This window comes from Dromaius novaehollandiae, chromosome 21 (genome assembly GCF_036370855.1).
Source record: "Dromaius novaehollandiae isolate bDroNov1 chromosome 21, bDroNov1.hap1, whole genome shotgun sequence".
Taxonomy (NCBI): Eukaryota; Metazoa; Chordata; class Aves; order Casuariiformes; family Dromaiidae; genus Dromaius; species Dromaius novaehollandiae.
In genome coordinates this window covers 9,235,533-9,248,828 of record NC_088118.1, presented here as the reverse complement: position 1 = coordinate 9,248,828, position 13,296 = coordinate 9,235,533, and the positions used below count along the sequence as shown (strand labels likewise).

General features: G+C 50.9%; 1 protein-coding gene across 1 annotated transcript; it reads right to left on the bottom strand.

The window, feature by feature from the left end:
* Positions 1-1,583: 1,583 nt before the first annotated feature.
* Positions 1,584-2,510, bottom strand: LOC135330435 (olfactory receptor 14A16-like). The gene has a single exon (XM_064524081.1). The coding sequence runs from the start codon at positions 2,349-2,351 to the stop codon at positions 1,584-1,586; it is 768 nt and encodes a 255-aa protein (XP_064380151.1). The 5' UTR covers positions 2,352-2,510.
* Between the last annotated feature and the right edge of the window lie 10,786 nt (positions 2,511-13,296).

Here is a 13,296-nt window from a genome sequence, read left to right as displayed (position 1 = left end):
GACTACAGGGCTCCAACCAGCGTTGCTTTGTGCAGGAGGTTGGCTGGAGACCTCCAGAGGTCCCTTCCCACCAAAACTCCTCTGAGACTCCATGAATTCTTGCTCCTCAAGCTCTGCTCTGGCATGGCTGGCAGGGAGATGAGAGCTCCTAGAGCAGGGCAGAATGAGCCTGGTTGGGAGAGCATCAGGGGGAAGATCCAAAGGTGCCTGGCTTAGCCCTGGGCTTTGGAAAACTCCCTCATGCACCCCGAGAGGCTCCATCTGCCTCTTCCACCCTGCCCTGTGCTCCCCTCTCCTCAGTAAAAGCAGAGTGCAGCATCTCCTGGGGACTCTCTTCCCCACAGGGAGGAGAGGGAGGTCTTTCAACAGCCCCACACTGCCTTTCCCACAACTGGCCTTTGCAGTTGCATGTGCCTGGCTCTGCCCACTTGCCTTCACCACAGTCACGGCTGCACTGGTAGCCCGTGAAAATCCCGGTACTCCTACCCTCGACCTGGAATCCACCCCGAACCTGGAGCCTGGCCACCCACAAAGGCATCACCTGTCCAGTGCCCCAGCCCTGCAGCTGAGGGCAGGGGTCTTTGCCCCAATTTCCCTGCTCCTTCCCGTGCACTGGGCACCACTCATGCATGGAGCTGCCTGCTGGCATTTTGCCTCTTCCAGGCCCTTTCCAGCACAGCCCAGTCCAGCCCCTCCCCAGCTCTCCCCACCTCCCCTGCCCTCTCCCCAGCCCACCCAGCAGCACAGCTCAGGCTGGGGTGGCCCCGCAGCAGTGCCTGTGGCAGGGGGCTGCAGAGCTCTGGGCACTCACTCCACAACCACAGCCCCTCTGCAGGGCACAGCAGCTCCTGGGGGGCAGAGAGGGATATCAGCCTCCCCATCAGCCCCCAGGCTGGGGGCCAGCAATGGCACAAGGAAATGGAGGCCGGTCACTCCATGCCTCCACTGCTCTCATGACCAGGAGATCCATAACCCTGGCTGCCTGCAGCCCTTCTGGGCAGCCCCTCTCCCCAGCACAGCACTCACTGCCCACTCCAGGCACATGCTGGCCCTGGAGATCCCCTCTGCTCTCTGGGTGGCTCCCGATCCCCTTCCAGCAAGATTGACATCTGTCACCAGCCCTGTAAGATGTGGGACAGTCCCCGGCAGAGACCTCTTGACCACTCACCCTCTCCAGGGTTACTGGGCACCCACAAGGGACAGCTGAATCCAGCCCCCGTTCCCTAACACATCACTCTACAAGGAAATACCCCTTGGTCCATGCAAAACCCGGACATGGCAACAGGGCCTTTTCAGGTGCAATTCCCTGAGCGCATTCTTGACTCCAGCTTGGGAAGAAGAGCCCAGCCTTCAGGCACGGTACTGAGAAAATCCCCTTTTATTACAAAGATGTTACTTGGGAGGCCAGCTCTGACACAGTGACGGGCAGATTTACAGGCCTCTCAGTCAGACAGACTGGGTTGCTGCTGCTAGAGCAGTGGAATGAATTCAAATATTTCTTTACAAACATGGTTATCACAGATAAAATGCCCAAAGCACAAGAGTTGTCTGAGAAAATTAGAAATCACCTGTGAATGGGCAGCTTATTGCTGCTGAACTACTACCACTTCAATCAGTTTCCTCAGTGCCTCCTTGAGCTCCTTGTTCCTCATGCTGTAGATGAGGGGGTTCACTGCTGGAGGCACCACCACATACAGAACAGCCACCACCTGATCCAGAACTGGGGAGGAGAAGGAGGGGGGCTTCAGGTAGGGAAACACTGTAGTGCTAACAAACAGGGAGACCACGGCCAGGTGCGGGAGGCACATGGAAAAGGCTTTGTGCTGGCCCTGCTCAGAGGGGATCCTCAGCACAGCTGTGAAGATCTGCACGTAGGACACCACAATGAAAATGAAACACCCCAAAGCTAAAAAAGTACTAACCACAAGAACTGCAACTTCCCTGAGGTAGGAATCAGAGCAGGAGAGTTTGAGGATCTGGGAGATTTCGCAGAAGAACCAGCCCAGGGCATTGCCATGGCAGAGTGGTATTGAAAATGTATTAGCAGTGTGCAACACAGCATAGAGAAAACCACTGGCCCAGGCAGCTGCTGCCATTTTGACACAAGCTCTGCTGCCCATGAGTGTGCTGTAGTGCAGGGATCTGCAGATGGCAACAGAGCGGTCATAGGCCATGAGTGTGAGGAGAGAATATTCTGCTGACATAAAGAAGACAAGGAAAAAGACCTGGGCAGCACATCCTGAGTAGGAAACGATCCCGGTGTCCCACAGGGAATTGGCCATGGATTTGGGGACAGTGGTGGAGATGGAGCCGAGGTCCAGGATGGAGAGGCTGAGGAGGAAGAAGTACATGGGGGTGTGGAGGTGATGGTCGCAGGCTACGGCTGTGATGATGAAGCTGTTGCCCAGGAAGGCAGTCAGGTAGATGCCCAGGAAGAGTGAGAAGTGCAAGAGCTGCAGCTGCCGTGTGTCCGTGAGTGCCAGGAGGAGGAACTCATTGAAGGAGCTGCTGTTGTTGGACATTTTCTCCCTCTGGGCAGAGGAGACGGTCCAAGCAGGAAAAACAGTGACAAGTCAGGAGAGACTTTTCTGATCAAAACTCTTCCCCTTTCTCACAGACACCCCCCCACCAACACACACACACACACACACACACACACACACACACACACAGACATTGCTTTTCTCCTCCTCAGCAAGACCTTGGTTCAGCTCCGTGTCTGGAGGTCCAATTTCTGCTGGCTGAATGTGCCATGAGGAGCTGGGTCCTCTGCCCATGGGCTCCAGACGGGTCAGTCCTGCTATAATGCAGAAGGGCGGTTCAACCTCCTCACATCCAATTCTAAGGCATTTTGACCTCAAGAGCAACAGCTTCACTCTTGGGGGGCTTGTTTGTTTGTTTGTCTGCTCTGCAGGGTAGGAATATGCACCCTTTCCCCTGCTCTCAGTGTGAAGACTAGTGAGGCCTGAGAAGCAAAAGCTCTCCCTGTGCCCTAGGACAGAGCCAACACACTGGTCTCCACATCAGTCCCATTCCCAGCTGCCTTGGGTAAGCACCTCTCTCAGCTAGGGGACCACCTCAAGGGCCCATGGCCTGTGCTGACAGTGGTGTCCACTTGCAAAGCACAGATCTCCAAAGTCACCTCCCTTTCTCAGCTCAGATGTTCTGAGAGTGAAGGAGAGGCTGTGACATGGCACACGGCTCCGATGATCAGAAGAAGGACTCTGTGATGTGGCTCTGGTATGGAGAGAGAACTCAGCACCCAGTTTCTGGATGTTATGGAAAATAGGCTTGTCGGCCTCCATAACAGGGACTGACCCTAGGTTCCCGCAGAAAAGTTCAGAGTCAAATCAAAACAAATCAGATAATTTTAATCACGCGCGTGCTGTAATTACAACTCGAGCTGGGTGCCTCCAAAGAGGGACCCCAACAAAAACAAATCCTGGGCAATTATAGTCTTTTCGATTTACATTTCCCACCCCTCACGCGATAGTTAGACCAATGGTAATTTTTTGGTCTGGGGTCTCCTGCTCCTCATTGGGTCTCATCGTCATTCTGAGGTAAGCTGTTTTTCTCCTTATTTTTGTTTTTTGCGGTCTCTGATGAAGGTTGTACCTCTGTTTTTGTTGGGTCTGGCAGTTGTCTCCCAAGGTCTTATTTTCCCAGTTGTTTTGCCATCTTCCCTCTCGGAGTCGGTGACACAGGTGCGCAGACTGTGTGTGGCTTCCTTATTTTCCCAGCCTGAACGAGCTCTGAGGCACTTTTTTTTATTAAAATAAGTAAAGATTCGTTACCTTTCCCATGCTTGGCCTAAGGCTTCAGCAAATCTAGCCGCTCATGCTAAGCAAGTTTTATGGAAGTTGTGCTAAGCAGCTATTTCTAGGTGGGTTGTCGGATCTGCAGGCCAGCTGATGGTGAGTCCGAGTCCACACAGAGGTATGTGGCTTACTGTCTTAGCCTTCCCAGGCTTAGTTCATTATCCAGTCAGACAATGCCAGACCACAGTTGCACAACAGCTGTATGGCCCCAGTCAATACCAACAGGCATACCAAGAGATGACCCAGTGCTCAGTTGACAACAGTACGCATATTGAACAGACAGCTGTACTCAGTCAATAACAGTACACACCTCAACAGGTCCTTCAGTGGAGAATTCCACAGTACCTGGATGCCTGCAGTGTGAGTGTGTGGTATCACTTCCCCTTTGCTGACTAGATTTGTTCAGTGATCATGGGGTCATTGGAGGGTGTGTCACCAGGCTACAGCAACCGCACAGTGTGGTGACTCTGGCCGTGGTGCACTCAGGGTTCCTTAACTCTTGGGGAGCCCCCCAGAGCAAACCCCTCTTCTATGGGCTGCACCATCCTGAGTCCCACGCTTGCCTGTGCGGCGCCTATCAGATGGCTGCAAAGGCTCTAGCAGGAGATGGAGAGAATGTCCCCCCTGCCCAAAAGGCCCAGGCCATGTGTGTGCAGAGGCCTCCCATTCAGAGAAGCTGTGGCAAAAAGGAGAGGCAAGAGCTGTCCTGCTGAGCCCCTGGGAGAGCACTTCCTCTCTGCTTGCTGGAGGTGGGAAGTGAAGAGGACCAGGGCTGTGGATGTGCAGAGGAATTCCCTGTTACAAGGCCTTAGAGGAATGGAAGCAAATGGAAGGGATGGAGAGGTGGCCTTTGTGTGTTTTGGGATCCTTGTGGGTCTCCTAGCTGCTGCCATGTCTAGTCCTGTCCCCTGTGTGTCTCTGATGCAGAGGTGCGTGTTGGCTGGCAGCCCTCTATGAGGTGAGGGGCAGGTGGTGCGGTGTGTCACAGTGGTGGGGTGCCCTGTGGTGGGAATGAGTGGTGGCCCAGTGTCTTGGTGCTGCTCTGTGCGGGCGGAAGTGTCTGGAGAGAGCAGTGCTATGCGTGGGGAGTGCCATTAGGATGAGGAGCTGGAGAGCCCTTGGATGTGAGGAGGTGACTTGGCTCACCAGGCCCAGGCTGCCCTGGTGGCGAGAGCCAGGGGCGCTGACAGCCTGCTGCCTTCTGTGCACTGAGGTTCAGGCCTGGAGTTTCCTCAGCTCTTGCCCAGATCTCCAGCCAGATATGACATATAGGCTGTGAAATCCATAGAAATATGCCACTTAGACTATTTGGAGTATAAGAGGTCATCTTTCAGAAAGGCTTTCTTCTTCAAGATTCTCGAAGTTAACACTTCTGGGATCTGTCCAACCACAAGTCTTTTTAGGCTAGAGGCATAGCAGCTGCCTCTCTCATTAGCAAAGGCTAAGGGAGGATACTACCCGTATAGCTAATTGGTGCAGACACTCTTTTCTTCTCATGTGGCAGGACCCTAGGAACTCTTTGCTTATAATGCAGTAGTTTCCCCAATTTGCCATTACTTAACCATTTGATTAACCCCCCTCCAGTCCAGTGAATTATAGAGAGGATCTTGAGCTCTTCCTGCTGAAGACCTCCCTGCTTTGGGGCTCTCTGCTGCATCCCTGCATGCTGCACGCTGCCCTGGGCTCTGACACAAGACATCCAGGGCTGACATCGAGCAGGAGGCCACAGAGAGCAGTTTAGATCATGTGGGGCTTTTTTCACCCACACAGTTAACAAGGAAAAGGTCTTGCCACAGTGCAGCACTCAGAGGCACTCTTTAAAGTGGCAGTGCCACGGTCATTAGCTTTTCAAATGGCCAAATAAGGAATCTTCCAAAGACAAAATACTTCCTCAGAAAATAACTGGCCTTTAAAACCACTTCTCCCAGATGTGCAGTGACTACAGTGAGTTGTGATGCTCAAGCACTTTCCTGCAAGTCAGCAGGAAATACTTCATGGGTCATAGCTGAGAATCAGCTTGCAAAGCTGAAGTTGTTTTGTGCAGATAACTCGTAAGCCCCCTCAGAGTTAAGTTCCTCACCTTTACACGTGCTCCTCTCTTCTCTAAGGAAGTCATTTATGATCTGGCAGTTCAGGTGTCCAACTCAGCTGAGCATGTTTTGCAATGTGTCACTGAGCTAGTTGAGGCCTGCAGGTTCTGAAGCTCCTGCCTGATCAGCTTGGGCACAGCCTGGGCACAGCCTGGGTCTTAGCTCACTTGTGGATGTTTCTTTGCAAGTGAACCCTCTGTGAAATGAAATCCCAAGTGTGGATCTGAGGCTAATTTGGACAAAGGTGCCCTCTTGGCAGTGAGGTGTGGATAAAAGCAAGTGAGGGTCAGTTCCTGCTAGAGTGGTGCAGGGCTGTCCCAGCAGTCCTTGCACAGTTCATCTCACCCACCCATCATCAAACTGTACATTGGAGCCTGCAGGATGACTCCCTGGTAGCACACTATAAAAATCCCCTCTGACTGGTAATAATACATCGTGCACTGCTTTGGGAAGGTTGAGCTGCCAAAGCAAGCTTCCAGATAATGCCCATGGTGCCTCTGGGCTACAGGGGCAGCACACTGGGCTTGGAGGAGACCTAGGTGAGAAGCTGTGCACTGCTTGGTGGCAGGTCCGCTCCAGAGGGCTAGTCCTGAGCAGGGTGGCCATGAGCCCTACCTGCCTGCCTGTGGCTGTGAGCTGATGGGGTGGCTGCAGCAGAGGTGCCCTCACAATCAGCACCCAAATGGGCCCCTGTCACCCGCATCACCCCCTCCCCTCCCCAGGGCAGTCATTCCTGCTGGGTGGGCTCTCTGAGGTGCTGGGTGACATCACAAAGCCTGCTGGCCAGCACATCTGCCGAGGACCAATTGGGCTGCTGCAGTGGAAGTGACCTCACAGTCAACACTGCAGCCGTGTCCCCTTTGCCTGCCTCTCCCCATCCTCCTGCCCGTATATCATCTCTGATGGGATGAGTGGTGGTGTGATTCTCTTCTTGTCCTCAAAATGGCTCCTACAAGCATGTAGCCCATGAGGTTCCTCTACAAGAGGTGACCTCACCATCAACACTGCGGAGGTGTCACTTCTATCTTGTTCTCTCCTGCCCTTTTTCTGAGTTGTCCATGCTTCTGAGCCCCACATTCAACATCCCAGCCATGTCCCCTTTACTGGCACCTCCCTCTCCCCTATCCCTGTGGAATTACACACATGTGGTGGGACAGCTCACGTGGCAGGATGAAACTGGGCTCCTGGGGAAGGCAGGCTGGGATGGTGAGAAGGGGCAGGTGTGCCCTCTGTGAAAAGGGATGGCTGTAGTGCACAGGGCTTTGCCTTGGAGCAGGTGATGAGCCAGTTGAGACCTTGTAGGAAGGAGAAGAGGACACAGCAGTCTGGGTGACATTCTGGTAGGTGTTTCAGGTAATTCAGGGTCTGCTTGGCAGGAGACTTCCCTGGGGGGCAGAGGGGCCATGAGGCTTCTGCAAAGACAGACTAGGCAGAGGAAGAGAGGACAGAGAGGCATAAAAAGAGAGAGGAGACATGTCAATTTGAATGCAGTACTTCTTCAGAAGAAAGCTTCTCCATTCGGAGTGTTGCCAGGAAGTGTATCATGAAGAATAAGGTATACATATAGATAAACATGTAAGTACTGTAGTGCACACGCATGGTGCTGCCAATCAGAAGGGAAGAAATTACTCATTAGAATTGATAAAGAATGTTCGAAGTTCTGAAAACAAAGAATTTTTTCAGTTCCTGCATAGAGCCATTTTTGGCATAGATTTCAAACTATGACAAGAACGTTACATTCAGGCCTTTATAGATACATACAGAGGCCATTGCTGCCTGAGATGCCCTGTGTAGCTGTGTTCCCATGTGGTGCTGGGAAATGTGACCCAGGAACTATGGGGACCTTTCTGGAGCATTAGCTGGTCACCAGGAGAAGCATCTCCAGACCTCTCAGTGGGACATCTTATTTCTTTCCATTGACTAGAAAGGGAAGTCCAGACAAACGGATTAGCCAGGGACATGTGCCCTGAAGGAGTCTGGCATCGGGTGAGCTAATTCTCATCCCTGTTGTCACCTCAAATGGAGTGGCAATTCATGACCATGCAGGGAATGAAAAGGGAGAGTGGCTAGATGTGTAGGGACTCCTTTTAGACATCACTATAACACAGGTACTTTGAGATTTGTGCAATTCTGGCCATCAATAACTAGGGCATTTTATTGAAGCTGATCAGCCTGCTTGCCTCTATCTGCTGTGAGCATGTGACACCTCATGGTGTGACCCACTGCATGCAAAGAGCGAGGAGCGGTGAGGAAGATCCTGCGCAGGGAGTCATTTGAGGGGCGCTGGACTTGTGTGAGGTACAAAAACAGCTTTTTTAATACTGTAGGACATATTATAAAAGAAGACTTCAGAAACTGTCAATAAAAAAGAAACAAATAAATTAAATTTTGAAAGCAAAAAAAAGACTGTTTTGCTACACTTTTCAGCATTTGAAACTTCTTTGAGTTCTTATTGCCCTTTGTTGTTTGGTTGTTTTTTGATACATTGGTCTTTTGGGGAGATTCTTTTTCTTTTTCTTTTTCTTTTTCTTTTTCTTTTTCTTTCTTTCTTTTTTTCTTTTTTTTCCAAAAGGGAAAGAGATTTTCAGAGCTGGGGTGGGATGCAGTCACAGGGTCATGGACATGTGGTGCCATTGCAGGTGCCCTGGTCCCCTCTGCCCAGCCTCTTTCTGCAGCTCCCAGGGGCTCTGGTCTCCCGTAGGTCCCCTGTGAGAGCTGCCAAGCCCAGGCAGGTCCCTCAGAGATACCAGGGCCTCTCCAAGTGCCACTGAGTGCTTATGGCTGAACACCTGAGCTCTGCCTGGAAAGGTGAAAAACAGTGTTCAAGATTTAAAAAAATATGAGCACACTAGCATCAGCTAAAATGATTGACTAATCCTAATGCCAATGTTTTCCCATGATGAAAGACTGCAAATTTTGAGGAAGGGCATTAATCTCTGGATATAGATCTGTCCCTCTCAATTTGCGTTACCACTGCTCTGTCTGTTATGCTGTGGCTGACATCTCAGGAATCTTTCACATGTTCCCCCATGTCCCGATTAAACTGATCATTTCTAAAGTCCCCTTTGCATCAGACTATCTGGACATATGCACCTTCCATAGTTCTCCAGCCTTCCTCCTTCCCTTTCTCTTTATCTGTTCAGATGCCTCACAGCTCTCTAGCTCTGCTCCGAGCTTCAGGGAGTCTAAAGCTTGCCTTGTCTTTCAGGAGTCTAATTGTCTCTTTAGCCAACTCCTTAGCTGTGTTTCTATCTAGCTCTATTTCTCCTGCCTAAAACATTTCAAGGAATGTTATGTCTTGTGGGAAGTGGAGCTCACTGCAGGCAGCTTGGACTTAACATACAGTAGAGGAGTGCATTTTATTTATTTTTTTATTAAACTATATATTTTTTTTTCTTGCAGTTAAGAAAAATCCTCCTGTGTCTGCAGCTAGTTCTCTAAGGCAAGCAGGTGGGAATTGGGACATATGAGCTGTAAGATTCAGCTACAGACTGGAACGGAAAAAGGTTAGATTTTTAACAAGAGTGATGCAAGTCCTCAGTGGCTGAAGAGAGAAATGGCAGGGTTGGGGAGGTGAGGTGGAAGGTTGTCCATACATGTCTCCTATCAAAACTACTGCTTTTCCTACATGTCCAGACCTCATTAGCAGACACTCTGGATCAATATCAATTGGAGAATGTGGAGATCACTTATTCTGCAATGTGAAGAATAAAGAAAGCTTGAAAAGCAGACATCTTTCTCTTTTAGGTGCTCACTGAAACCTTGCTCTTGTAAATGTGCTCCTGAAATATCTCCAATTATCCACACAAGAATTGAAGAACTGAAGAAAATTATGGATGATTCTGGAAAATTATGGAAAGAGACATGGCTCCTTAGGGGCTATATGCATTTTAATGATCCCTCTGGTGCATTTGGGTCATAGCCCATGCACTTCAGATGTTGAGAGGAAGCTGAACAAGCCTCTCAAGAAGTTAAAGTCAGATGAAAATCCCCAAGTTTCTTGGAGCATTAATGGGTCCCACTGAAGGCCATTACCAAAGAAGGCTCCCTGGGGCTGATTAAAGCAGAAAGTTGGAGGCACTGATGGTAGCAGGCAAAGGCAGTGTGCAGGTGGCTCTGATGCCAAGTCAACCTTGAAGTGTGTTATCAAGCAGAACAGCCAGGCACTGACACCCAGCCCCAGGGAAGGGTGATCCTTTCCCTCAGGCGTTGCTCAGGGCTCTCCCTGGGGGCAGTGTGAGGGTGAGGGTGTGCAACGCCAAGTGCAGGACAATGATACGGCACCTCCTGGGCTCCCTGGGGATGAGGAAGCGGCAAGGTCACCATGTTTTAAGGAGATGGTATCTTCTCAGAGGCCTTGATAGCATAGACATCAGCCATAGACAAGAGGACAAAGACCTCAGTTCTGTTGGGAGCTTTGAGCCCTGGCAGTGCCCTGGGCTGTCTCCACCACAGGCTCTCCTACACTGTCCCATGCCTTTGCCTGTTTCCCTGCAGACAGGAGACACCCAACCTGCTTCCCCACCTTCCTTTCACCCAAGATGTCTCCACCTCTACTGATGTCTCTCTGTCCTCACTTGCTTTTCCTTGAAACACATAGCCAGCGGCTGATGACAGGCTCCCTCTGGGTGACCTGTGGCACCACAGCACTACCCTTCAAGTGACATGACATTTCCTTTTCCTAATGTCACAGCTGAACCCCACAAGCTGCAGTTTGTGGCTGTTTCCCCTTCTCATGCTCTTTCCCACTACCAAGAAAAGCTCCATCAGCTCTGAAACCACCCTTCAAGCAGTCACAGGCTCCTACTCTACTGCCCTCAGTCTCGCCTTCACCAGGCTAAAGAGGCCCTGGTCCTTCAGCCTCTCCATAAAGGCCTTGTCCTTTAGACCCCTAATGTCATCTTGGCAGACCTCCTCTGGACCCTCTCCAGTTCCTCCCCATTCCTCCACCACAGGGCATCCCACACTGGGACATACTATTCCAGATGTGGCCACAGTAGTGCTGAGACGAGGGGGATAATAATTCACCTTGTCTGGATGGCCACTCACTTCCTAATGCAGCCCCATATGCAACTGGCCTGATTTATGGTGAGCACACAGCACTGGCTCATATGGCATCCCTTGCACCATCCAGGTCCTTCTTCTCAGGGTCACTCCTCTACCGGTCAAGTCCCAGCCTGCCCTGATGCACATGTCGTTCTGTCCCCTGGTACAGCACCTGCCATTTCTCCTTGTATAATGTCATGAAGTTTCTGTCAGCCAAATCCCGAAGGTCTTTCAAGACCCCACCTGGACTGAAGCTCTCTTCTGTCAGCTCTCTCTCTCTCTCTCTCTCTCTCTCTCTCTCTCTCTCTCTGTGTGTGTGTGTGTGTGTGTGCGTGTGTGTGTGTGTGTGTGTTTATGCAGATGGCTCATCCTGTCTTGCAGTGCCTCTGTCAGGATAACAGGATGAGGAACTGCAAGATGCTACACATAATAAAAGGAGGTACTAATTAAATGGAGTTGCTGGCAAAGATAGAAATTAATATGGCAAGCATCTCCCCAAATGAGGGTAGAAAGCAAGCAAAACCAGAGCGTTTCATGAAGTTCCTTACAGCCCATTTCTCCTGCCTGCTAAGGTCCCCCTGAATGGCAGCCCTCAAGCATGTGACCAATTAGGTGTCATCTACCACTGTGGGGTGGGGTGAGGTGTATCCTGCAGGTTACTGATGAGCCTGTTAGACAGGACAGGACAGGATGCAGTATAGGCTGCTGCATACTCCACTTGCCACTGTGTTCCAGGTAAAAAGCATGACCCACTCATAAAAACCCTCTGAGCTTGATCATCCAACCAGCTTTTCACCCATCTGGTTGTCTACCCAGCCTGTTGTAAGGTCTTACTTGTCTACAAGAATATTGTGGAAGACAGTGTTAAACACCTTGCTAAAATCATGGTAAATGACATCCACTACTCTCCACTCCTCCATAAGTACTGCTTTTCTATCACAGAAGGCAATCAGCTTAGTCAGGAATGATTTGCCTTCAGTAAATCCGTGCTGACTGCTCCCAGGCACCTTCTTCATGTGGCCGGGAATGTGATGCAAGGGGACTGGCTCCATGACACACTCCTCACCAAAGTGAGACTGAGCAGCCTGCAGCTCCTGGGGTTGTGCTTGTGGCCTTTTCTGAAAATGGGCACAACATATTCTTTTCTCTGGCCAGCGGGACCTCTCCTGACCTCCCAAACTTTTCAAAGATGATAGCAAGTGGCCTTGCTATTGCCAGCTCTCAATGTCCTCAGATGCAGCCCATCCAGTCCCATAGACTTGTTGGGGTTGAGTTCTCACAAGTAATCCCTCCCCCAAGCCTCATCCTCTGCTGTTTGTTTTTCGCCTCTGGAGTCCCAACTCTAGGCACAGCAGCCCAGCAGACCTTGTTGGTGAAGACTGAGGTCAAGAAGGACTTGAGCTCCTCAGACCTACCTGCACTTGCTGTTACTAGATTCCCTGCTCCATTCAGCAGTGAGACCACATTTTGATGTCCCCTGCATGTGTGTATCCTAGAGGAGCTTTGAATTCCCCAACACCATCCCTACTTCACTGGACAATAGTACCCTGTTCAGTCAAGGTGCTCCCCTGAGATGTCTACTACTATTACTCAGCATTGGTATGAACCATCCTTATGCTTGGTGGCTGCTGTCCTTAAAGATCAGCTGGCTTTCCTAAGTTCCACTGCCCTTCGGATCTGCCTCCAACAGGATCCCCCAGCAGACCCCGGAGGAGATCCAAGTCAGTTCCTCTGAAGTCCAGAGTCTGCATTCTGATACTGTCTTTCCTCACCGCCTTCATGATCTGGGACTCCACTATTTCATGGTCATTGCAGCCAAGGTTTCCACTGATGATCACATCCCTGATCAGTTCTTCCTGGCCTGCAAGTACTAGATCCAGATGAGCATTGCCCTAATTGGCCCATCGGGAAGCTGTGCTTAGAAGCTATCCCTGATACCCTCCAGAACCCCCCCGGACTGCTTCCATCATGCTGTTTGCCCTTCCAGTGAATATCAGAGAGATTAAAGTCCCTCCCCCAACCCCCAATAAGAACCAGGCCCTGTGACCCACAGTCTTCCTCAGGTTGCTTAAAGGAGACTGTGTCCACCTTCTCACTCTACTTGTGTTGTCTGAAGCTCTTAGCTCTGAAGCACCCTTACTCTGATGCTCACTCACAAGCTCTCGCCCAACCCCTTTCCATCCCTTGGAAGAGCTCCATACATCCAAGCTGCCCCTTCACACTAAGGGCATTCCCCCTTCATCATCTTCCCTGCCAGTTTCTCCTGAAGAGCTTGTACCCTGCCATCACAGCCCTCCAGTTGTGTGAGCAGTCCCACCACATCTCAGTTATTCCAACCACGT

Coding starts and splice junctions, on each gene's coding strand:
- LOC135330435 (XM_064524081.1), bottom strand. CDS start 2,351: ATGTACTTCTTCCTCCTCAGCCTCTCCATCCTGGACCTCGGCTCCATC.